This window comes from Heptranchias perlo, chromosome 15, assembly GCF_035084215.1.
Source record: "Heptranchias perlo isolate sHepPer1 chromosome 15, sHepPer1.hap1, whole genome shotgun sequence".
Taxonomy (NCBI): domain Eukaryota; kingdom Metazoa; phylum Chordata; class Chondrichthyes; order Hexanchiformes; family Hexanchidae; genus Heptranchias; species Heptranchias perlo.
Window position 1 is genome coordinate 2,053,430 of NC_090339.1, and position 23,203 is coordinate 2,076,632.

Sequence of the window (23,203 nt, forward strand, 5' to 3'; positions counted from 1 at the left end):
TGGGACAGCATCACACCAATCAAAAGGTGTCGTTGTTGTTCAAACAGGCCAGTCACGGAGAACAGCACGTCCCAGTACACTGGATATACATTGTGTCAATTACACAGACAGACAGAAAGAGACCCAAATGGCAGAGAGAGAGAGAGAGAATATTAAAAACATAACTTTTTTTTTTAGAATTTAGAAGTAGCGTATCATGTTATTGCTTGTAGTAGTATTGTGCGTTAAGCATTGCTTGTAGTTGATAGTAGCACTTATGTTTAAGCAGGTCAATGAAACTATCTCTATCGAGTACAGTGGCCCGAACTATTTTATTTAATTGCTACCGAGTGGACAAGTAAGATTTAAACAACTCTTACACCCACCAATCAGGTTTCCGCCACTGTCACAGACCCTTATCAATGTCACAAATGACATCCTCAGTGTCTGTGACCGTGGTAAACTCTCCCTCCTCATCCTTCTTGACCTGTCTGCAGCCTTTGACACGGTTGACCACACCATCCTCCTCCAACACCTCTCCTCCGTCGTCCAGCTGGGTGGGACTGCCCTCACTTGGTTCCTTTCTTGTCCATCCAGCTGTAGCCAGAGAATCACCTGAAATGGCTTCTCTTCCTGCTCTCACACCGTTACCTCTGGGGTCCCCCAAAGATCTATCCTTGGTCGCCTCCTATTTCTTATCCACATACATCATCTGAAAACACATCAGGTTCCACATGTACACTGATGACACCCAGCTCTACCTCACCACCACCCTCCACTCTCTCTGATTTGTCACGCTGCTTGTCCAACATCCAGTACTGGATGAGCAGATATTTCTTCCAACTAAATATTGTGGAGACCGAAGCCATTGTCTTGGGTCCCTGCCACAAATTCTGTTCCCTAGGCACCGACTCCATCCCTCTCCTTGGCCACTGTCTGAGGCTGAACCAGACTGTTCGTATTTGACCCTGAGATGAGCTTCCGACCACATATCTGCTGCATCCAAGACCTCCTACTTCCACCTCCGTAACATCGCCCGTCTCTGCCCTGCCTCAGCTCAACTGCTGCTGAAACCCATCCATGTCTTTGTTGCCTCCAGACTTGACCAATCCAATGCTCTCCTGGCCGGCCTCCCACCTTGCACCCTCCATAAACTTCAGGCCATCCAAAACTCTCTGCCCATATCCTAACTCGCACCAAGTCCCGTTCACCCATCATCCCTGTGCTCGCTGACCTACATTGGCTCCCGGTCCGCCAGCACCTCGATTTTGAAATTCTTATCATCGTTTTCAAATCCCTCCACGGCCTCGCCCCTCCATATCTCTGTAACCTCCTCCAGCCCTACAACCCTCCCAGATCTCTGGGCTCCTCTAATTCTGGTATCTTGGCCATCCCCGATTTCCCTCATCCCACCATTGGCGGCCGTGCCTTCAGCTGCCCAGGCCCTAAGCTCTGGAATTCTCTCCCTAAACCTCTCCGACTCTCTACCTCTCTCTCCTCCTTTAAGACGCTCCTTAAAACCTGCCTCTTTGACCAAACTATTGGGCACCTGTCTTAATATCTCCTTTTGTGGCTCGGTGTCAAATTTTATTTGCTAATCGCTCCTGTGAAGCACCTTGGGACGTTTTACTACGTTTAAGGTGCTATATAAATGTGAGTTGTTGTTGTTGTTGTTGTTGTTGTTGTTGTTGTTGTTGTGATGGTGCCTGCTGGGAAGTAATTTCTAATAGCTCGATAGCACCACCAGGTGCAGATGTTTGGTTTTGCAGCCACTGCAACATCTGTATTTAAAACTACTCGGAGAGGAGAGAAGGTTTGGTGGAGATCGTCCAATGTCTCTGAAATGATCATGGGGTTTGGCCATTTCTCTGTGAACAAACTGTGCCTGAATCTTTGCCAGTTCAGCAGTCGGTCTGAAGGCAGCAGAGATACTGAGCTCGTCTGGTGTTTTGTAACATAAGTAATTGTAAACAATTTTACAACACCAAGTTATAGTCCAGCAATTTTATTTTAAATTCACAAGCTTTCGGAGACTTCCTCCTTCCTCAGGTAAATGTTCAGGATCTCCTTGAAGCCTACGCATTTATACATATAGAACAATACATGGTGTTTACAGACTGCCCCTGCAACTGCCCGTTGCCAAGGCAATCACCGTGTTCAGACAGAGAGGTGTCACCTGCAGAACCCCCGAATACACATTCAACAAAAAAACAAACAGGAAAAAAAACAGAGAAGAAAAACAGAGAGAGCCAGAAACATCCGGAAGGCAGAGAGAAGGCAGACATTGTAACATAAGGTGAGACTGCTGCCACTGAGCCCAGGCTGACCACAGCTCTGAGACTATGGACCAGATCAGAAGGTTCTGATACAACCTCATTCACTGAATGACCTGTTGCCCGGGTGATAAACAAAAACAGACAAAAACTGAATTCAGATTCCCAGTCACTGCTCAACCTGTTCTGTTATCAGTAAAAGTATCTGAAGCTCAGCCCCCAGTGAAGGTTGTGTGAAATGTTTGCAGTGAGTTGTTCTGTTGCTGTCTTTGTATTGACTGTACCTCCACCTCGAGAGAGAGTAATTCCCACTCCCTGTCCCCTTGTTACACGCCCCTCCCCATTCCCATAAAAGGCCCGACCTTTGACATTTCCTGCAGTTTCAGTTTCAGTTCTGAGAGTTTTATTTTCACTGAAACCTCCTGCAGCTTCCGAGTCCTCACGAAAACATCCAGAACCTGAAGAGAAACAGAGATTGCAGGCAGTGAAGGAACTACACGTTTGTACAACCTCCGTCTCCACCCCTGTCTCGCTGGTGGGACCAGTAACAGGTCTCAGGTAACAGGTATGTTGGATGTCTGTGTGCTGTTCAATTCCTTTAATAACTGGAGTCATCATAATCCTGAAACCCAGGGTCCAGAGAGTGTGGTGCACAGGGTCTGAGATGGGACACAGAGCGGGAATAGGGAACAAGATGTAATAGTCTGAGATGGGACAAAGGGCGGGAATAGGGAACAAGATGAAATAGTCTGAGATGGGACAAAGGGCGGGAATAGGGAACAAGATGAAATAGTCTGAGATGGGACAAAGGGCGGGAATAGGGAACAAGATGTAATAATCTGAGATGGGACACAGAGCGGGAAAGGGAACAAGATGTAATAGTCTGAGATGGGACACAGAGTGGGAATAGGTAACAAGATGTAATAGTCTGAGATGGGACACAGAGTGGGAATAGGGAACAAGATGTAATAGTCTGAAATAAAACAGAAAATGCAGGAGAAGCTCAGCAAGTCAGGCAGCCTCTGTGGAGAAAGAAACAGAGTTAACGTTTCAGGTCAAAGAGCTTTCATCAGAACTGGAAGATGTTAAAGTTTTGAAGCAAATGCAGAGCGAGGAAAAGGTGGGGTGGGAAGAGGGAGGAAAGAACAGAAGGGAAGGTCTGTGATAGGGTAGAGGGCACGAGTGATTAAATGATAAAAGGGATGATGGTACGAGGCAAGGAGGGTGGGAATGGGACAGGTTAAGATACAATGGATTGGTCAGGAGGAGCTGTAAATGGCAACAGCAGAACCATTACCAGCACCTGCTGTCCAAAAAATGGGAGCAGGGGTTAATATCTGAAGTTATTGAAATCAATGTTGAGTCCAGATGGTTGTAAAATGCCTAAACAAAAGATGAGGTGCTGTTCCTCGAGCTTCCATTGAGCTTCATTAGAACAGTGTAAGACGTCGAGGACAGAGAGGTCAGAGTGGGACTGGGACGGGGAATTAAAATGGCGAGTGACCGGCAGGTCAGGGTCACACTTGTGGACAGAGGGGAAGTTTTCAGCAAAGTGATCACCGAGCCAGCATTTGGTCTCCCCAGTGTAGAGGAGATCGCATTGTGAGCAGTGAATACAGTATAGTAAATTGAAAGAAGTACAAGTAAATCACAGTTTCACCTGGAAGGAGTGTTTGGGGCCCTGGACGGTGTGAAGGGAGGAGGTGAAGGGGCAGGTGTTGCATCTCCTGCGCTCGCACGGGAAGGTGGTGTGGGGATGTTGGGGGTGATGGAAGAGTGGACCAGGGTATCGCAGAGGGAACGGTCCCTTCGGATGCTGAATGGGGAGGGGAGGAGAAGATGTGTTTGGTGGTGGGATCACGCTGGAGGTGGCGGAAATGGTGGAGGACGATACGTTGAACGTGGAGGCTGGTGGGGTGGAAGGTGAGGACAAGGGGGACCCTATCGTGGTTCTGGGAGGGAAGGAAAGGGCTGAGGGCAGAAATAGGATGGACATGGACGAGGGTCTTGTCAACTATTTTTTTATTCGTTCATGGGATGTGGGCGTCGCTGGCGAGGCCGGCATTTATTGCCCATCCCTAATTGCCCTTGAGAAGGTGGTGGTGAGCCGCCTTCTTGAACCGCTGCAGTCCGTGTGGTGACGGTTCTCCCATAGTGCTGTTAGGAAGGGAGTTCCAGGATTTTGACCCAGCGACGATGAAGGAACGGCGATATATTTCCAAGTCGGGATGGTGTGTGACTTGGAGGGGAACGTGCAGGTGGTGTTGTTCCCATGTACCTGCTGCTCTTGTCCTTCTAGGTGGTAGAGGTCGTGGTTTTGGGAGGTGCTGTCGAAGAAGCCTTGGCGAGTTGCTGCAGTGCATCCTGTGGATGGTACACACTGCAGCCACTGTGTGCCGGTGGTGAAGGGAGTGAATGTTTAGGGTGGTGGATGGGGTGCCAATCAAGCGGGCTGCTTTATCTTGGATGGTGTTGAGCTTCTTGAGTGTTGTTGGAGCTGCACTCATCCAAGCAAGTGGAGAGTATTCCATCACACTCCTGACTTGTGCCTTGTAGATGGTGGAAAGGCTTTCGGGAGTCAGGAGGTGAGTCACCCGCCGCAGATTACCCAGCCTCTGACCTGCTCTCGTAGCCACAGTATTTATATGGCTGGTCCAGTTAAGTTTCTGGTCAATGGTGACGCCCAGGATGTTGAAGGATATTCGGCAATGGTAATGCCGTTGAATGTCAAGGGGAGGTGGTTAGACTTTCTCTTGTTGGAGATGGTCATTGCCTGGCACTTATCTGGCGCGAATGTTACTTGCCACATTTGAGCCCAAGCCTGGATGTTGTCCAGGTCTTGCTGCATACGGGCACGGACTGCTTCATTATTTGAGGGGTTGCGAATGGAAATGAACACTGCAATCATCAGCGAACTTCCCCATTTCGGACCTTATGATGGAGGAAAGGTCATTGATGAAGCAGCTGAAGATGGTTGGGCCTAGGACACTGCCCTGAGGAACTCTTGCAGCAATGTCCTGGGGCTGAGATGATTGGCCTCCAACAACCACTACCATCTTCCTTTGCACTAGGTATGACTCCAGCCACTGGAGAGTTTTCCGCCTGATTCCCATTGACTTCAGTTTTACTAGGGCTCCTTGGTGCCACACTCGGTCAAATGCTGCCTTGATGTCAAGGGCAGTCACTCTCACCTCACCTCTGGAATTCAGCTCTTTTGTCCATGTTTGGACCAAGGCTGTAATGAGGTCTGGAGCCGAGTGGTCCTGGCGGAACCCAAACTGAGCATCAGTGAGCAGGTTATTGGTGAGTAAGTGCGACTTGATAGCACTGTCGACGACACCTTCCATCACTTTGCTGATGATTGAGAGCAGACTGATGGGGCGGTAATTGGCCGGATTGGATTTGTCCTGCTTTGTGTGGACAGGACATACCTGGGCAATTTTCCACATTGTCGGGTAGATGCCAGTGTTGTAGCTGTACTGGAACAGCTTGGCTAGAGGCGCAGCTGGTTCTCGAGCACAAGACTTCAGAACTACAGCTGGGATGTTGTCGGGTCCCATAGCCTTTGCTGTATCCAGTGCACTCAGCCGTTTCTCGCTGTCACGTGGAGTGAATCGAATTGGCTGAAGACTGGCTTCTGTGATGGTGGGTGTACAGTGGAGGGGAATCCTCAGTTGAAGAAAAAGAGATATCGGAAGCACTGGTGTGGAAGGTGGCATCGTCAGAACAGATGCGACGGAGACAGAGAAACTGGGAGAAGGGAATAGAGTCCTTACAGGAAGCGAGGTGGGAGGAAGGGTAATCAAGGTAGCTGTGGGAGTCGGTGGGCTTATAATAGATATTGGTTGACAGCCTATCCCCAGAAATCGAGATAGAGAAGTCGAGGAAGGGAAGGGAAGAGTTGGAGATGGAGATGGACCATGTGAGGGAAGGGTGGAAATTGGAAGCAAAGTTGATGAAATTTTCCAGTTTGGGGCGAAAGCAGGAAACGGCACCGAGACAGTCATCAATGTACCAGAAAAAGAGGTGAGGGAGGGGACCCGAGTAGGACAGGAACAAGGAATGTTCCACGTATCCCACAAAAAGGCAGGCATAGCTGGGACCCATACGGGTTCCCATTGTGACACCTTTTATTTGGAGGAAGTGAGTGGAGTCAAAGGAGAAGTTGTTCAACATAAGAACAAGTTCAGCCAGGCGGAGGAGGGTGGGGGTGGATGGGGACTGATTGGGCCTCCGTTTAAGGAAGAAGCGGAGGGCCCGCAGGCCGCCCTGGTGGGGGATAGAGGTGTCGAGGGACTGGACGTCCATGGTGAAAAAGAGACGGCTAGACGGGGAACTTGAAACTGTTAAGGTGATGGAGAGTGTCAGAAGTGTCACAGACGTAGGTTGGAAGAGACTGGACAAGGGGAGAAAAAATAGAGTCAAGATAGGAGGAAATAAGTTCCATGGGTCAAGAACAAACTGAAATGATGGGTCTCCCAGGGCAGTCCTGTTTGTGTGATAGTCTGAGATGGGACACAGCGGGAATAGGGTACAAGATGTAATAGTCTGAGATGGGACACAGAGTGGGAATAAGAACATAAGAACATAAGAACATAAGAACATAAGAAATTGGAGCAGGAGTAGGCCAATCGGCCCCTCGAGCCTGCTCCGCCATTCAATAAGATCATGGCTGATCTGATCCCAACCACAAATCTAAAGAACACAAGAAGTCGGAGCAGGACCCGGCCACATAGCCCCTGGGCCCTCTCCGCCACCCACAGGGCATTGACCGATCCGAACTCAGCTTCATGTCCAATTTCCTGCCAGCTCCCCATAACCCCTAATTCCCTTTACTTCTAGGAAACTGTCTATTTCTGTTTTAAATTTATCTAATGATGTAGCTTCCACAGCTTCCTGGGGCAGCAAATTCCACAGACCTACCACCCTCTGAGTGAAGAAGTTTCTCCTCATCTCAGTTTTGAAAGAGCAGCCCCTTATTCTAAGATTATGCCCCCTAGTTCTAGTTTCACCCATCTTTGGGAACATCCTTACTGCATCCACCCGATCAAGACCCTTCACAATCTTATATGTTTCAATAAGATCGCCTCTCATTCTTCTGAACTCCAATGAGTAGAGTCCCAATCTACTCAACCTCTCCTCATATGTCCGCCCCCTCATCCCCGGGATTAACCGAGTGAACCTTCTTTGTACTGCCTCGAGAGCAAGTATGTCTTTTCTTAAGTATGGAGACCAAAACTGAGATGGGACACAGTGTGGGAATAGGGAACAAGATGTAATAGTCTGAGATGGGACACAGAGTGGGAATAGGGAACAAGATGTAATAGTCTGAGATGGGACACAGAGTGGGAATAGGGAACAAGATGTAATAGTCTGAGATGGGACACAGAGCGGGAATAGGGAACAAGATGTAATAGTCTGAGATGGGACACAGAGCGGGAATAGGGAACAAGATGTAATAGTCTGAGATGGGACACAGAGTGGGAATAGGGAACAAGATGTAATAGTCTGAGATGGGACACAGAGTGGGAATAGGGAACAAGATGTAATAGTCTGAGATGGGACACAGAGCGGGAATAGGGAACAAGATGTAATAGTCTGAGATGGGACACAGAGCGGGAATAGGGAACAAGATGTAATAGTCTGAGATGGGACACAGAGCGGGAATAGGGAACAAGATGTAATCGTCTGAGATGGGACGCAGAGCGGGAATAGGGAACAAGATGTAATAGTCTGAGATGGGACACAGAGTGGGAATAGGGAACAAGATGTAATAGTCTGAGATGGGACACAGAGCGGGAATAGGGAACAAGATGTAATAGTCTGAGATGGGACACAGAGCGGGAATAGGGAACAAGATGTAATAATCTGAGATGGGACACAGTGTGGGAATAGGGAACAAGATGTAATAGTCTGAGATGGGACACAGAGCGGGAATAGGGAACAAGATGTAATAGTCTGAGATGGGACACAGTGTGGGAATAGGGAACAAGATGTAATAGTCTGAGATGGGACACAGAGCGGGAATAGGGAACAAGATGTAATAGTCTGAGATGGGACACAGTGTGGGAATAGGGAACAAGATGTAATAGTCTGAGATGGGACACAGAGCGGGAATAGGGAACAAGATGTAATAATCTGAGATGGGACACAGTGTGGGAATAGGGAACAAGATGTAATAGTCTGAGATGGGACACAGAGCGGGAATAGGGAACAAGATGTAATAGTCTGAGATGGGACACAGAGTGGGAATAGGGAACAAGATGTAATAGTCTGAGATGGGACACAGAGCGGGTGAAGGGTACAAGATTACATAGAATGTACAGTGCAGAAACAGGCCATTCACCCCAATTGGACCATGCCGGTGTACATGCTCCACAAGAGCCTCCTCCCACCCCTCTTCATCTAACCCTATCAGAATATCCTTCTATTGCTTTTTCCCTCATGTGTTTATCTAGCTTCCCTTAAATGCATCTATGCTAGTCGCCTCTACTTCTCCATGTGGGAGTGAGTTCCACATTCTAACCACTCTCTGGGTAAAGACATTTCTGCTAAATCCCCTATTGAATTAATCAGTGACCATCTTATATTTATGGCCCCTAGTTTTGGTCACCCCCACAAGTGGAAACATTTTCTCTATATCTACCCGATCAAACCCTTTCATAATCTTAAAGACCTCAAGCAGGTCACCCCTCAGAGCCCCAGCCTGTTCAATCTTTCCTGATAGTTTAACCTCTCAGTTCTGGTATCAACCTTGTAAATCTTTTTTCACCTTTTCAATTTCTTCTATATCCATTTATAATATGGAGACCAGAACTGCACACAGTGCTCTTTAAGTGTGGTCTAACCAAGGTTCCATACAAGTTGAACACAACTTCCCTGCTTTTCAATTCTATCCCTGTAGAAATGAACCCCAGTGCTTTGTTTGCTTTTTATGACCTTATTAACCTGCGTCGCTACTTTGAGTGAATTGTGTATTTGTACCGATAACTCCCTTTGCTCCTCTACCCCATTTAGACTCTTATTTTCCAAAGAATATGTGGCCTCCTTATTCTTGCTACCAAAATGCACCACCTCACACTTATCTATATTGAAATTCATTTGCCAATTACACACCCTTTCTGCAAGTTTATTAAAGTCCCAGCACCGATCCCTGTGGAACACCATTTCACACCTTTTGCCAGTCTGAATAGCTGCCCTTAACCCCTGCTCTCTGTTTTGTAGCCAGCTTGCTATTCATTCTGCTACCTGTCCCCTGACTCCACCTGCTCTGATCTTAATCATGAGTCTACTATGCAGTACCTTGTCGAAGACATTTGAAAATCCAAATATATTATATCTAATGCGTTATCCTCGTCTTCTCTTTCTTTTACCTCTTCAAAGAATTCAATAAGTTTGGTCAAGCATGACCTTCCCTTTTGAAATCCGTGCTGACTATTCTTTATTATATTTTCGGTTTCTAGATCTTTTTCTATCACATCTTTGAGTAAAGATTCCATTATCTTTCTGACCACCGACGTTAAGCTACCTGGTCTGCCCAGTGCCAGGGTTAAGAACATCTCCTCACAACTGGAGAAGGACTCAGAAGGGGAGAATCCATTTGTCATGGTCCACGAGGAACCAAGGACACTGTTAGAACTAGGAATGAGGTTCTGCTGAGGGAGCTTGAGGAGCTTGGGTCTAAATTAATAAGCAGAACCTCAAAGGTAATAATCTCTGGATTACTACCTGAGCCACGCACAAATTGGCACAGGGTCAAACAGATTAGATGGTTAAATGCGTGGCTGAAAGAGTGGTGTGGGGAGTTAATAGCCTTAACTGAGATGTGGTTGCAGGATGACCAAGGTTGGGAACTAAATATTCCAGGGTACTTGACTTTTCGAAAAGACAGGCAATATGGAAAAGGAGGGAGGGGGTGGTGAAGCCCTGATAATAAAGGGGAAGATCAAGGCAGTGGAGAGAAGGGATCTTCGCTCAGATAATCAGGATGTAGAATCAGTATGAGTGGAGCTAAGAAATTACAAGGGACAGAAAATACTGGTGGGAGTAGTTTACAGGGCCCTGAACAGCAGTTATACTGTTGGACAGAGTATGAATCACGAAATTGGAGGAGTATGTAATAAGGGTAATGCAATAATCGTGAGGGACTTTAATGTTCGTATGGACTGGGCAAACCAAATTGGCAAAAGTAGTTTGCATGGAATGAATTTGAGATCGTTTTCTAGAACAAAATGTCAAGGAACCAATTAGGGAACAGGCTATTTTCGATCTAGTACTGTATCATGAGACAGGGTTAATTCGTAATCTTATAGTTAAAGATCCTCTGGGAAAGAGTGATCATAATATGATAGAATTTCATATTGAGTTTGAGAGTGATGCAGTTAAGTCTGAAACTAGGGTCTTAAATTTAAACAAAGCCAATTAGTTAGGTATGAGGGGTGAGTTGGCTAAGGTAGATTGTGAAATTAGATTAAAAGATATGATGGTAGATAAGCAATGGTGAACATTTAAAGAAATATTTCATAATTCCCAACGAATATACATTCCCTTGAGGAATAAAAAATTCATGGGAAAAGTGATCGAACCATGGCTAACTAGTTCTAGTCTCTCCCACAAGGGGAAACATCCTCGCAGCACGTACCCCTTCAAGTCACCTCAGGATCTTATAAGGAGAGTATTCCATTAAAAGAATAGGCTGACAATGTTGCCAAAAAGAATAGTAAGTCTCAGGATTGGGAGAGTTTTAGAAACCGGCAAAGGATGACCAAGATGTTGATAACGAGGGAGAAGATAGAATATGAGAGTAAACCAGCAAGAAATATAAAAACAGATAGTAAGAGCTTCTACAAGTATAGAAAAAGGAAGAGATTAGTGAAAGGAAACATGATTCCCTTAGAGACGGAGACAGGAGAAATTATAATGGGGAATAAGGAAATGGCAGAGACGTTAAACAAATATTTTGTATTTGTTTTCACTGTAGAAGACACGAAAAACACATCGGAAATAATGGGGAACCAAGGGTCTAATGAACATGTGAACCTACGAATTAAGAGCAGGAGTAGGCCATTCGGCCCCTCAAGCCTGCTCTGCCGTTTGATAAGATCATGGCTGATCTGATTCTGACCTCAACCCTACTTTCCCATCTACCTACTATAACCTTTGACTCCCTTGTTAATCAGGAATCTATCCAACTCAGCCTTAAAAATATTCAATGACCCGGCCTCCACCGTTCTCTGGGGAAGGGAGTTCCACAGACTCACGACCCTCTGAGAGAAAAGATTTCTCCTCATCTCCGTCTTAAATGGGAGACCCCTTATTTTTAAACTGTGGCCCTCAGTTCTAGTCTCTCCCACAAGGGGAAACAACCTCTCAGCATCTACCCCTTCAAGTCCCCTCAGGATCTGATATGTTTCAATGAGATCACCTCTCATTCTTCTAAACTCCAGTGTATACAGGCCCAAATTGTCCAACCTTTCCTCAGAAGATAACCCCCTCATCCCAGGAATCAGTCGAGTGAACCTTCTCTGAACCACCTCCAAAGCAATTATGTCCTTTCTAAAATAAGGAGACCAAAACTGCACACAGTATTCTAGATGTGGTCTCACCAATGCCCTGTACAACTGCAGCAAAACGTCTCTACTTTTATATTCCATTCCCCTTGCAATAAATGACAACATTCCATTTACCTTCCTAATCACTTGCTGTACCTGCATACTAACTTTTTGTGATTCATGTACGAGGGCACCCAGATCCCTCTGTACCTCAGAGTTCTGCAATCTCTCTCCATTTAAATAATATACTGCTTTTCTGTTCCTCTTGCCAAAGTGGACAAGTTCACATTTTCCCACATTATACTCCATCTGCCAAATGTTTGCCCACTTACTTAACCTATCTATATCCCTTTGCAGACTCCTTATGTCCTCTTCATAACTTACTTTACTACGTACCTGTGTCATTAGCAAATTTAGCAACCATACATTCGGTCCCTTCATCCAAGTCATTGATATAGATTGTAAATAGTTGAGGCCCAAGCACTGATCCCTGTGGCACTCCACTCGTTACATCTTGCCAACCTGAAAATGACCCATTTATGCCTACTCTCTGTTTACTGTGAACTAAATAATCCTTTATCCATGCTAATATGTTACCTCCAACACCATGAGCTCTGATTTTGTGTCGTAGCCTTTGATGTGGCACCTTGTCAAATGCCTTCTGGAAATCCAAGTACACCACATTCACAGGATCCCCTTTATCCACGTTGCTTGTTACTTCCTCAAAGAACTCGAATAAATTAATCAAACATGATTTCCCTTTCACAAAGCTGTGTTGACTCTGCCTGATTGCATTGAGATTTTCTTAGTGCCCTGCTGTAACCTCCTTAATAATAGATTCTAGCATTTTCCCTACGACAGATGTTAAGCTAACTGGCCTGTAGTTTCCTGCTTTCTGTCTCCCTCCTTTCTTGAATAGAGGAGTTACATTCACTATTTTCCAATCTGATGGGACCCTTCCAGAATCTAGGGAATTTTGGAAAATTAATACCAATGCATCTACTATCTCCGCAGCCACTTCTTTTAAGACCTTAGGATGAAGTCCGTCAGGACCTGGGCACTTGTCAGCTTTTAGTTCTAATAATTTTTTCCGAACCCTTTCCCTGGTGATTGTAAATGTTTTAAGTTCCTCCCTCCCTTTCACCTCTTCATTCACAATTATTTCTGGAATGATGCAAAATATCTGTTCAATTCATCCGCCATTTCCTTATTCTCCATTATTAATTCCCCAGACTCACTCTCTGGAGGACCAATGCTCACTTTACTTACTCTTTTCCTTTTTAAATACCTGTGGAAAGTCTGACTATCTGTTTTTATATTTCTAGCTAGCTTTCTCTCGTACTCAAATTTCTCCCTCCTAATTATTCTTTCAGTCATTCTTTGCTGTGTTTTATATTCTGTCCAATCTTCTGACCTGCCAGGGGAGTGAGGAACTGAAGGCAATTAAGATTCGTAAAGAAAAAGTACTGGAGAAATTAATGGGACTAAAAGCTGACAAATCCCCTGTTCCTGATGGCCGACATCCTCGGGTTTTAAAGGATTGGAAAGTATCAACATGGATATTATGAAAGGGAAATCGTGTTTGACAAATCTATTCGAGTTATTTGAGGGTGTAACTAGGAGTGTGGATAAGAGTGAAGCAGTGGATGTAATATATTTGGATTTTCAAAAGGCATTCGATAAGGTGCCACACAAGAGGTTGTTACACAAGATTAGGGCTGATGGAATTGGGGGTAATATATTAGCATGGATTAACGATTGGTTAACGGACAGAAAACAGAGAGTAGGAATAAACGGGTCATTTTCGGGATGGCAGGTTGTAACCAGTGGGATGCTGCAAAGATCAGTGCTTGGGTCTCAGCTGTTTACAATATATATCAATGACTTAGATGAGTGGACTGAGAGTAATGTATCCAAGTTTTCTGGGAAAGGAAGCTGTGAAGAGGACACAAAGAGTCTGCAAAGGGATATAGATAGGTTAAGTGAGTGGGCAAGAAGGTGGCAGATGGAAATGTGAAATTATTCACTTTGGTAGGAAGAATAGAAAAACTGAATATTTTTTAAATGGTGAAAAACTATTAAATGTTGGTGTTCAGAGGGATTTGGGTGTCCTTGAACACAAAACACAGAAAGTTAGCATTCAGGTACAGCAAGCAATTAGGAAGGCAAATGGTATGTTCGCCTTTATTACAAAGGGGTTGGAGTACAAGAGTAAGGAGGTCTTGCTGCAATTATTTAGGGCTCTGGTGAGACCACACCTGGAGTACTGTGTGCATTTTGGTCTCCTTACCTAAGGAAAGACATACTAGCCATGGAGAGGCTGCAACAAAGGTTCACTAGATTGATTCCTGGAATGAGAGAGTTGTCCTATGAGGAGAGATTGAGTGGAATGGGCCTTTATTCTCTGGAGTTTAGAGGAATGAGAGGTGATCTCATTCAAGCATATAAAATTCATAGAGTTCTTGACAGGGTAGATGCTGAGAGGCTGTTTCCCCTGGCTGGAGAGTCTAGAACTAGGGGTCATAGTCTTAAGATAGGGGGTCGGCCATTTAGGACCAAGATGAGGAAAAATTTTTGAAATTCTCTACTCCCAGAGGACTGTGGATGTTCAGTCATTGAGTATATTCAAGACTGAGATCAATAGATTTTTGGACACTAAGGGAATGAAGGGATATGGGGATCGGGCCGGAAAGTGGAGTTGAAGCAGAAGATCAGCCATGATCTTATTGAATGCTGGAGCAGGCTCGAGGGGCCATATGGCAAACAAGCACAGAATACAGGCAGTAAAATCATTATAGTGATTCATGATTATTCCTGTTTAATATTATACACATATGGAATGGAGTTTTTTTTGTTCTGCATTTGGTGTTGCTGTTAATGTTTGTCGTGGAGGGAGGGCAAGGTCGATCTGGTTGGATTGTGGCCACAAACCAGCTGTACATCGAGGGAGTGGAATACCTATCGATTGATAAAGAGTCCAGGCTGATTACAGGGAACACGCAAGGCAATGTGTGTCCAGTCTACGGAACCTTCCTGCCATGAGTACGCAGCCCAGTGCTCTCTCGTCCTGCTTCACTCTGTCCATGAGGAAGGAGATGTCGGTGTTCCTCCTGTTATAGAAACCTCAGTGACCTCTCTGATACAGCACTGGTCTGCAAACTGGGAGATGATACTGATGTCACCTGCTGCAGCCTGGAAGAAGCCTGTTGCAAAGAAGTTAAGGGTCACGGTGACCTTGACAGTCACAGGCTGTGCTGTCCATGGCCTGGTTCAAGGCCAAAAAACACCCGGGTTAACCAGCAGCCTAATGGGACAAACCAATAACTAACCTGAATGTAGTGGATGAGCCCTTTAAATAGGGTCCTTTTAGCACCACGAGTTTATCACGAGGTGAGTCAGGCACTGGGTAGCCTAATATCACAAAAGGTCCTCCAACAAGCGTAGGACCCTTATTTAAATATGATAATGAGGTTTTTAAATGATTCTGGCGCTCCCTGGACGCCTACAGCGGACCTCGATCCAATCAAATTGAGGAACCAGAACCCCTGTGCTGGGTGGAGATTTCTCCGTGGTTTTGATTTGGAGACTTTTAAACATGGGAATGGGTTTCTGAGTTTGTCAGATACTCAACTGATCAAAAATATCATTAGATTTGACGGAGGAAGATAAGAAGAAGAAGGGAGGGAATCTGGAGAGATCCGATGGCATCAGATGTGGATTGTCCAAACCCACCATTCTACATTGAACCATATCTGATGGCCCAGACACTGCTATCTGACAGTGAGGGAGGTGAACTGGCTCCATGGGCTCAGGTTCATTAGAGAGGAGGCAGAGAAGCTGTGACATTTACCACGGGGAGCCCTGCAACCAACCTCTGCCAATGGATGGTAGAGTCCGTGGCAGTCATGGTCACCATCACTCTCAATGTTTATATCTCTTCCTCCTTCCAGGCAACATGAGGATCACCTGTTGTATCAGGCAAACTGCTGCCCACTGGTGGGTCAAACAGGTGACCAATGCTTTATTCAGCAGGGTCCACATCTCCATCTCATTTCCTGCTGAACAACACAGCAAAGCTGCCCAATTTCACCACACTGCTGGATCTCCCAAAGTAAGTGGCCAACCCGGCCCCTCGGCATAAACCAATGGCCTACACGAATGGAAAGGCCTTCCATTTTAGCAATGTGCAGCTGGTCACGGCCCACAATGCCATACAATGCAGGTCAATACCCACTTCCCATGCAGCAGTCACTTTAAGACAATCACCTGGGCCAGGCTTGTTCAAAGAAAGAAAGAACTTGCATTTATGTAGCACCTTTCATGACCTCAGGATGTCCCAAAGTGTTTTACAGCCAATGAAGTATTTTTGAAATGCAGTCACTGTTGTAATGTGGGAAACATGGCAGCCAATCTGCAGACAGGAAGATCCCACAAACAGCAATGTGATAATGATCAGATAATCCGTTTTAGTGAAGTTAGTTGAGGGGTAAATGTTTGTCAGGACATCGGGGAGAACTCCCCTGCTCTTCTTCCAAATAATGCCATGGGACTTTCGACATACACCTGAGAGGTCAGATGGGGCCTCAGTTTAATGTCTCATCTGAAAGACGGCACCTCCGACAGTGCAGCACTCCCACAGCACTACACTGGAGTGTCAGCCTGGATGGATTATGTGCTCAAGTCTCTGGAGTGGGACTTGAACACATGACCTTCTGACTCAGAGGCGAGAGTGATACCCACTGAGCCATGGCTAACACCGTAAAGGTAAAGGTAGCCTGGAAAGATGGCTCCTAAGAGACTGAGGCTACCTCTGCCAGCCATGATGTATGGTATCCTTGCAGCAGCCATGGACAGAAGCAAAGCGCTGATGCAGTGAGGCCCACGCAGTCAGAAGCCTCATTGTAGAACAGAACCATTGGCAGCTCAAGGCAGTGTTTCCCATTCCTTGACAAAATAGGGGGCACCTTACAGTCGTTATCAGAAAGGTAACTTGGAGCCTTGGAGAGGGTGCAGAGGAGATTTACCTGAATGGTGCCTGGGATGAGGGACTTCAGTTATGTGGATAGACTGGAGAAGCTGGGATTGTTCTCCTTCGAACAGAGAAGGTTATGGGGAGATTAAATAGAGGTGTTCAAAATTATGAAGGGTTTTGATACAGTAGATGGGGAGAAACTGTTTCCACTGGCAGGAAGGTCAGTAACCAGAGGACACAGGTTTAAGATAATTGGCAAAAAAAAACAGAGGGGAGATGAAGGAATTTATTTTAATTTATTATGACCTGGAATGCGCTGCCTGAAAGGGTGGTGGAAACAGATTCAATAGTCATTTTCAAAAGGAGATTGGATAAATACTTGAAAAGGAATAATTGCAGGGCTATGGGGAAAGAGCGGGGAGTGGGACTAATTGGATAGCTCTTTCAAAGAGTCAGCACAGGCACAATGGGCCGAATGGCCTCCTTCTGTGCTGTATGAATCCATGAATGGTGAACTTATTATGGATCTTTCTCTTTATCATCATCATACAAACCTACTCTGTAACAGCCAAAAGACTGTTGACTTTATTTATATTACAAATTGTTTCAATGATATTTGAGAAAAAAGAAATTACCTGCACTGCTGCTAAGAAATGAATGAACAACTCACATAACAGAGGGACAGCACTGCCCATCTACAGCACTCATTCCAGTATATCAATGTTTTATTTCATTAATCTTTATACAGCTTTTCACTTCACTCCCCATTCTATCTGTATTAAGAGTTGTGGACCTGTTAGCTGTTAATTCTTGAATTTCAGTGTCGGTGAACTGGCAGTGGGTTGTGTCCAGGAATGGGCCAGGCTCTGCCGGGACAGAGGGTCTCCCCTAAATCACTGCTGCTCCTGTCAGTGTTCTGCTACAACCTTGAAATCTTTCGCTCCAATCACACAATCGCCTCTCAGACACGACTGTGAGCAATGATTTCAGTTGGTGTAATTATCCAATGCTGAGTTGGGTTTTATCACGACTGGCCTTTAACAAGTACTGAACACTCTTAACACTCTTTTTCTGGTGGTCTAACATGAGGCAGCAGTTTAATGTGGGAGCAAGAACGAGTAGCAGTAAAAATGGAAGTCCAACCATGTTTTCTGCCAGCCTTGTTCAACTCTTTACTCAATTTACTTTGTTGTTAAACTTTGCCCACATTCAGTAACATGGGACCAGATCACATCCTCCGAAAGAGCTGAAACTTCTCAATCATTCCTGAACTCATGTGTAACATTTGTGTATTGATGCTATTTTCAGAGATCAAATGGCCCAGTCTACACTCTCCAAGTTCTTCACTGCTGAGGAGAGCAGGAACCTGCAATCTGAGTATAGGACTGGTGAATTGGAAGCAGTGATTCTTCAGATAAAGAGTAAGTTCGACAATTTAGACAACATGCAGCTTAACATTGCAGTGGTGGGTGATGCGGGCTCAGGGAAATCCACCTTCATCAACACTGTGAGAGGTCTTCACAGCGAAGATCAGGGAGCTGCTCCAACTGGGAATAAAGAAACCCGGATGGAGCCAACCAGGTATCCCTATCGAGCTCTGCCTAATCTTCCACTCTGGGATCTTCCAGGAACAAATTCCTTCCGTTTTGAAATCAATAATTACCTAAAGATGGTGAGGTTTGAAAGCTATGACTTTTTCATCATTGTGTCCCAGTCACGATTCAGAGAGAACGATGCAGAGCTTGCCAAAAAGATTCAAGAACAGGACAAAGAGTTCCACTATGTCCGGTCCAAAATAGACAATGATGTCCACGCACTGAAGATGCAAGGTGCCGACTTTGGTGAAGGGCTGAGGACAATTCGCATGGATTGTGTCAGCAACTTCCAAAGTGTTGGAGTTACACCACCAGCCATTTTTCTGATCTCAAGTTTTGACCTGGACAAATATGAATTTCCTAAATTAAAGTCCACTCTCGCCAGTGACCTCCTGAGAATAAAATCAATTGCTTTCTCGCTCTCACTCCCAAAGTTTATGTTGGAAATTACAGAACCCAAAATGCGAATGTTGAAGAAGAGAGTCTGTCTGTTGGCCGTGCTCGCTGGAGCAGTGGGTGCAGTGCCAGTGCCAGGGTTGTCTTTCATTACTGGCATTGGGTTGACAGTTTCTGGGCTGATAAACCTCCAGAAACAGGTGGGACTCAATGACAAGTCTCTGCAAAGCCTGGCCAGCAAAGTTGGTAAACCCACTTCAGTTCTGAAAACTGAAATGAGTCGTCGATTGCCAAGTAAGATCCCACCAGCATTTACCAAGGTACTGTTAGGTATCACCGTCATCACCTGCATGATAGCTGGGATCAAACACAGCTTCAGTCCGGTGACCCTCTCTATCTTTGGGACAGTGTCGTCCTTTGCTTTGACCTACATGTTACTGAATGATTCACTAAAAGACCATTTGGAAGCTCGACAGCAGGTGGTGAGGAGTGCACTTAGAATAGATTGACATGATCTCCTGTACGTCACATCTATCAACATTACTCCTCCGTTTGGAGAGACTGTAGTGCTGTTTGATCTCGAATGTTCCACAGATTAACCTGTATGAGGACAGGGACGTCAAACTGATTTTCTACTGAGGGTCTGATCTGATATTTGGCACTTGGTGTGGGCCACATTCAGCAAAAATTATTAAAATAGAAATAAATGAAGATAAACTATATTGGTACTTATTTACATTTAGATTTTATTTACTGCTACTGCTGCTCCCAATAACTGGCATCTCTTAGCTTGAATCATTGCATCAACATTTGGAGCAAATGACTGGGCTGAGGCCTGTCCTGGATAAAAACATGAGGACCACCTGTCACTACAGAACTTTGTGCCACAACCACTAACCCTGGAAGTGAATTCCACAATTCCACAGCCTCACAACTCTCTGTGTAAAGAGTTTTCTCTTGATCATTGTTCTAAATCACTAACATTTAACCTTGTATCTTTGGTTCCTCATCTTTGACCCCTTGTTAGCGGATTTTCCCTGTTACTGTCACAGCTATGGGTTGTTAATCCTTCAACAATTACTTCCGCTTAATTCCAGCCCGAGTGGTTATAAAAGAGTAAGTTTAATAGATTGACTTTCAACAGAGTTGCATTACAGCTGTCTTCAACATTACATTCAACAGTATTATAGTTTAATACGACTGTCTACAGATTCCATTAAATGACAAGCAATCAATACAACCTGATCTATCCAAAGAACCCAAGTTGATCAGACTTAGCCTTCGTGGCTTCCTGTGGCAATGGACTTCAGACCAACCCTCTTGAGAGCTCTAACCTTTGGGAGGGAGCATGCCCTATCTTTGTACTATTCGACTGCATTGGTCTGCATGTAAGCACCTCTGGTCTTATCTCCTGTTTGTTAACCATCCTACTGTGCTGACTCTCCATAAATCACAAAGGATTGTTTAATGTCTCAGTGTTTACATAGCCTTTCACTATTGTCAGGTCTTAGTATGTTTATACTAGATTAGGACACGATGTCTCTTGAATCTTACTGTTTTTCACTATTCTAATGCCTCAGCACTCTTTCAATGACCTCTTGGCTTCCTGTAAGTTATTTTCCTCAGAGAGATGAGGACATTTTCCCTCCTATGTAAACCTGCGATCTTGCTAATAATCTCGACACTATGCGAACCAATATTTTCTATGCTTGTTTTAAACCATGTTCTTACATCTCCCTCCTCTTGAATCTGAGTGAGACCACTCTGGTTCAATATTCACTTTATCCCCCAACTATCTCCTTGGTCTTGCCTAAGATCCTCCTGAGTTTACAGAGTACAACATAAAAAAATCTGTATTGCTTCCAAGTTTCATTTGGTTAATATTACGCATTCCACCTACAATGTATCAGGTTATCAAAAAAACTCTGTTCTGCCCTCATCCTGTTTAGTTCCCTGTACTCCATACTTGAGCGAGTCCTTCTCCCTGGCTGCTCGTTTACTATTCAACTTGGTGAGGGTTCATTTCAGCAACCTGTACATGATAATTACCAACAACAGTACACAACATTGTAAAATAATTAACAGGAGCACAATAATTCTCATCCACGCGTGTATTGATATATTATTCCCGTTCTCCCACCATGATTTCCTTCCGAACCCCTCAATTTCTTCTTCCACATTCTGAATTTCCTGATGGAGCCGATACAGATGTCTGACTGAGATCTAAGTTCATTCTAAGATTTTAAGTGTGAAGGGGAGAATCAGATATCCAGATCGAATCAGCAATTTATCAGTGTTTGAGAACATACCATCATCCACTGTGATGTTGGTAACATCATGTTTGGCCACTGGTATCAGGAGCTCATGATCTATCCTGGTGACCTGTGTAGGTTCAAAGCAAAGAGAGGAGTGGGTGACAGGGAGGCTGAGGGGTCCATACTCTAAACAGGTCACGGTCGGTGTGACACAATAACGTCCCTGCCCGACATAACTATGCTTAGTTTGTCTCAGGTGTCACCGTGTTACAGACATGGTGCAATTGGACATGGGTTCCATATTCCACATGCAAATCCACATGCTGGTTTATTAGTTTCTATGGGACCATATCGACACATCCACGTGTCTTTGATCAAGGAGCATCCTGCCATGTCTGGCTCTGTCCATGTTTCACTTATCCATATGTTGGGAAGGGGTGACATTCCTTATGCATTTGCCCTTGCAATACCATAATTGATCCCACTGACCATTCCTTTACGGCTCGATAGGCCTCAAAGATTGGGAGTATGATAACCATTCCTCCCACACCCTTGGGCTTTTCATCACACCAATGAGATGTCGACCATACCCTGCCCAACCTCCTTAATTCACAGGTGGGATGTGAGGAAGTAATTACTTTCCAATTTGTGAGCTGTTCTCCTGAGACAAAGGTGGGAATACGGTTGTTCCCGATATCATCCAGTCCCTGTTGTGTTTGGAACAGAACGAATGTCCCACACCTGCTACAAGCGACTCCCTTCGAGGCGTCACTTGAAGCCTGGGCATCCTCTTTGATGAGTTTGTTAATTTTGTCCTGGATTCTCTGGTCATTTAAGACCCATTCAGTCACTGAGAACAACACCTGTCTAACCTCCCCTCCCCTCCCTGCTCGTCGACCGTTTGCTTTTCCTTCAGCAAAATTCCTTTAAGCTTCCGTTGCAGTTTCTCATCGCTCTCTGCTAGTGACTCGATGTCCATCTGATTACACCTGGCAGTGTTCCCCACAGCTCCAATACCCAGCTATTCAACCACTCCCTGCCTGTTCTGGCGTTGGGAGAGGGGTAAAGCAGAGGATTGGTTATCCTCACTTGTTGTGACGGGGGCAGGGGCTGGAACTCGATGCTGGAAGTTCTGGAGTGTGGGCTCTTCCAACTGTTTGTAAAAGGTTACAAATGTCAGTGTCTTTGGCATGGACACATTATTAAAGTTAAACACCACCTGAAATATTTCATATCGCACGTCATTAAATAGATATTGTCCTGTACCTCGAGCTATTAGTCCATTAGCGGGTCCCTTTCCCACCGAGGGACAGGTGTGATTCTGGGTCATCTTCCTTGGCACCTTGTCCTTTCATATTTGTAACCGTCCAGCATTTTGCAGTACACTCCTCATGTTATAATACATCCCGACAAAAGGGGTAACACTTGGCCTTTCGTTATTACAGTGATAGGTAATAATGCCCCTCTCGGTGGACCAGGACCGAGGCCAGCAGAGTTTATGTCCTCCCTGGGCTGGAATCACACCGTCACCTATCTGATTCCACTTGAACCCTCCTCGACCCCTCTTCTAGAATATGGCTGGCTGTATCTCGGCCGGTGCATCCAGTGAGCCTGCGGTCAAACGTACAACGGGGCAGTGGCATAAAATGCAGATCCCTTGTCCTTCTGGCATTTCATAACTAGTTCTAGTCATCGATGCGTTGTGAGCAGAGTTGCGATACCAACCACCTTACCAGGAAGTATGTAAGAACCACGATGTCTCCGGGCTGGTGGTGTTGGTAACCGCACTGCCTCCGTTTACCGAGACCGTACATTGTTGTCTTCTGCCCAGGTATCCAAGGCCAATGTGTCTTCCATCCTTTGGGATTTTGGCACAAGAACAGGTGGGTCCAGGTGTTGTGCTGGTTCCATTCGGTCATCGGGCTGTCTGCAAATGGGTTCTGACAATAACATATCAACAAATCCCTCCAGTCGCCATCTGATTCCACCATGATATCTTCACCCATTACCCACCTTTCACCTTCACTGGAGCTGGTTTCACCACCATGACCGTCCCCCGTACTGAGGCACTCTGATTTCCAAATTATAGTCTCAGTGTAAGTGGTCCCTGGATTTAGTCTCCAATAAATGGGACACTGGGTTGCCCCAGTATCACCAAACAAATCAAACAAAGGTGACCCCT

The 23,203-nt window shown here is 45.3% G+C and overlaps 1 protein-coding gene across 1 annotated transcript; it reads left to right on the forward strand.

Annotated features, from left to right (window-relative positions):
* Positions 1-2,649: 2,649 nt before the first annotated feature.
* LOC137332663 (interferon-inducible GTPase 5-like) lies at positions 2,650-21,454 on the forward strand. The gene is made up of 2 exons (XM_067996611.1): positions 2,650-2,817; positions 18,084-21,454. Exon 2 carries the CDS (start codon positions 18,091-18,093, stop codon positions 19,273-19,275), a length of 1,185 nt encoding a protein of 394 aa, XP_067852712.1. The 5' UTR covers positions 2,650-2,817; positions 18,084-18,090; the 3' UTR covers positions 19,276-21,454.
* Positions 21,455-23,203: the final 1,749 nt, after the last annotated feature.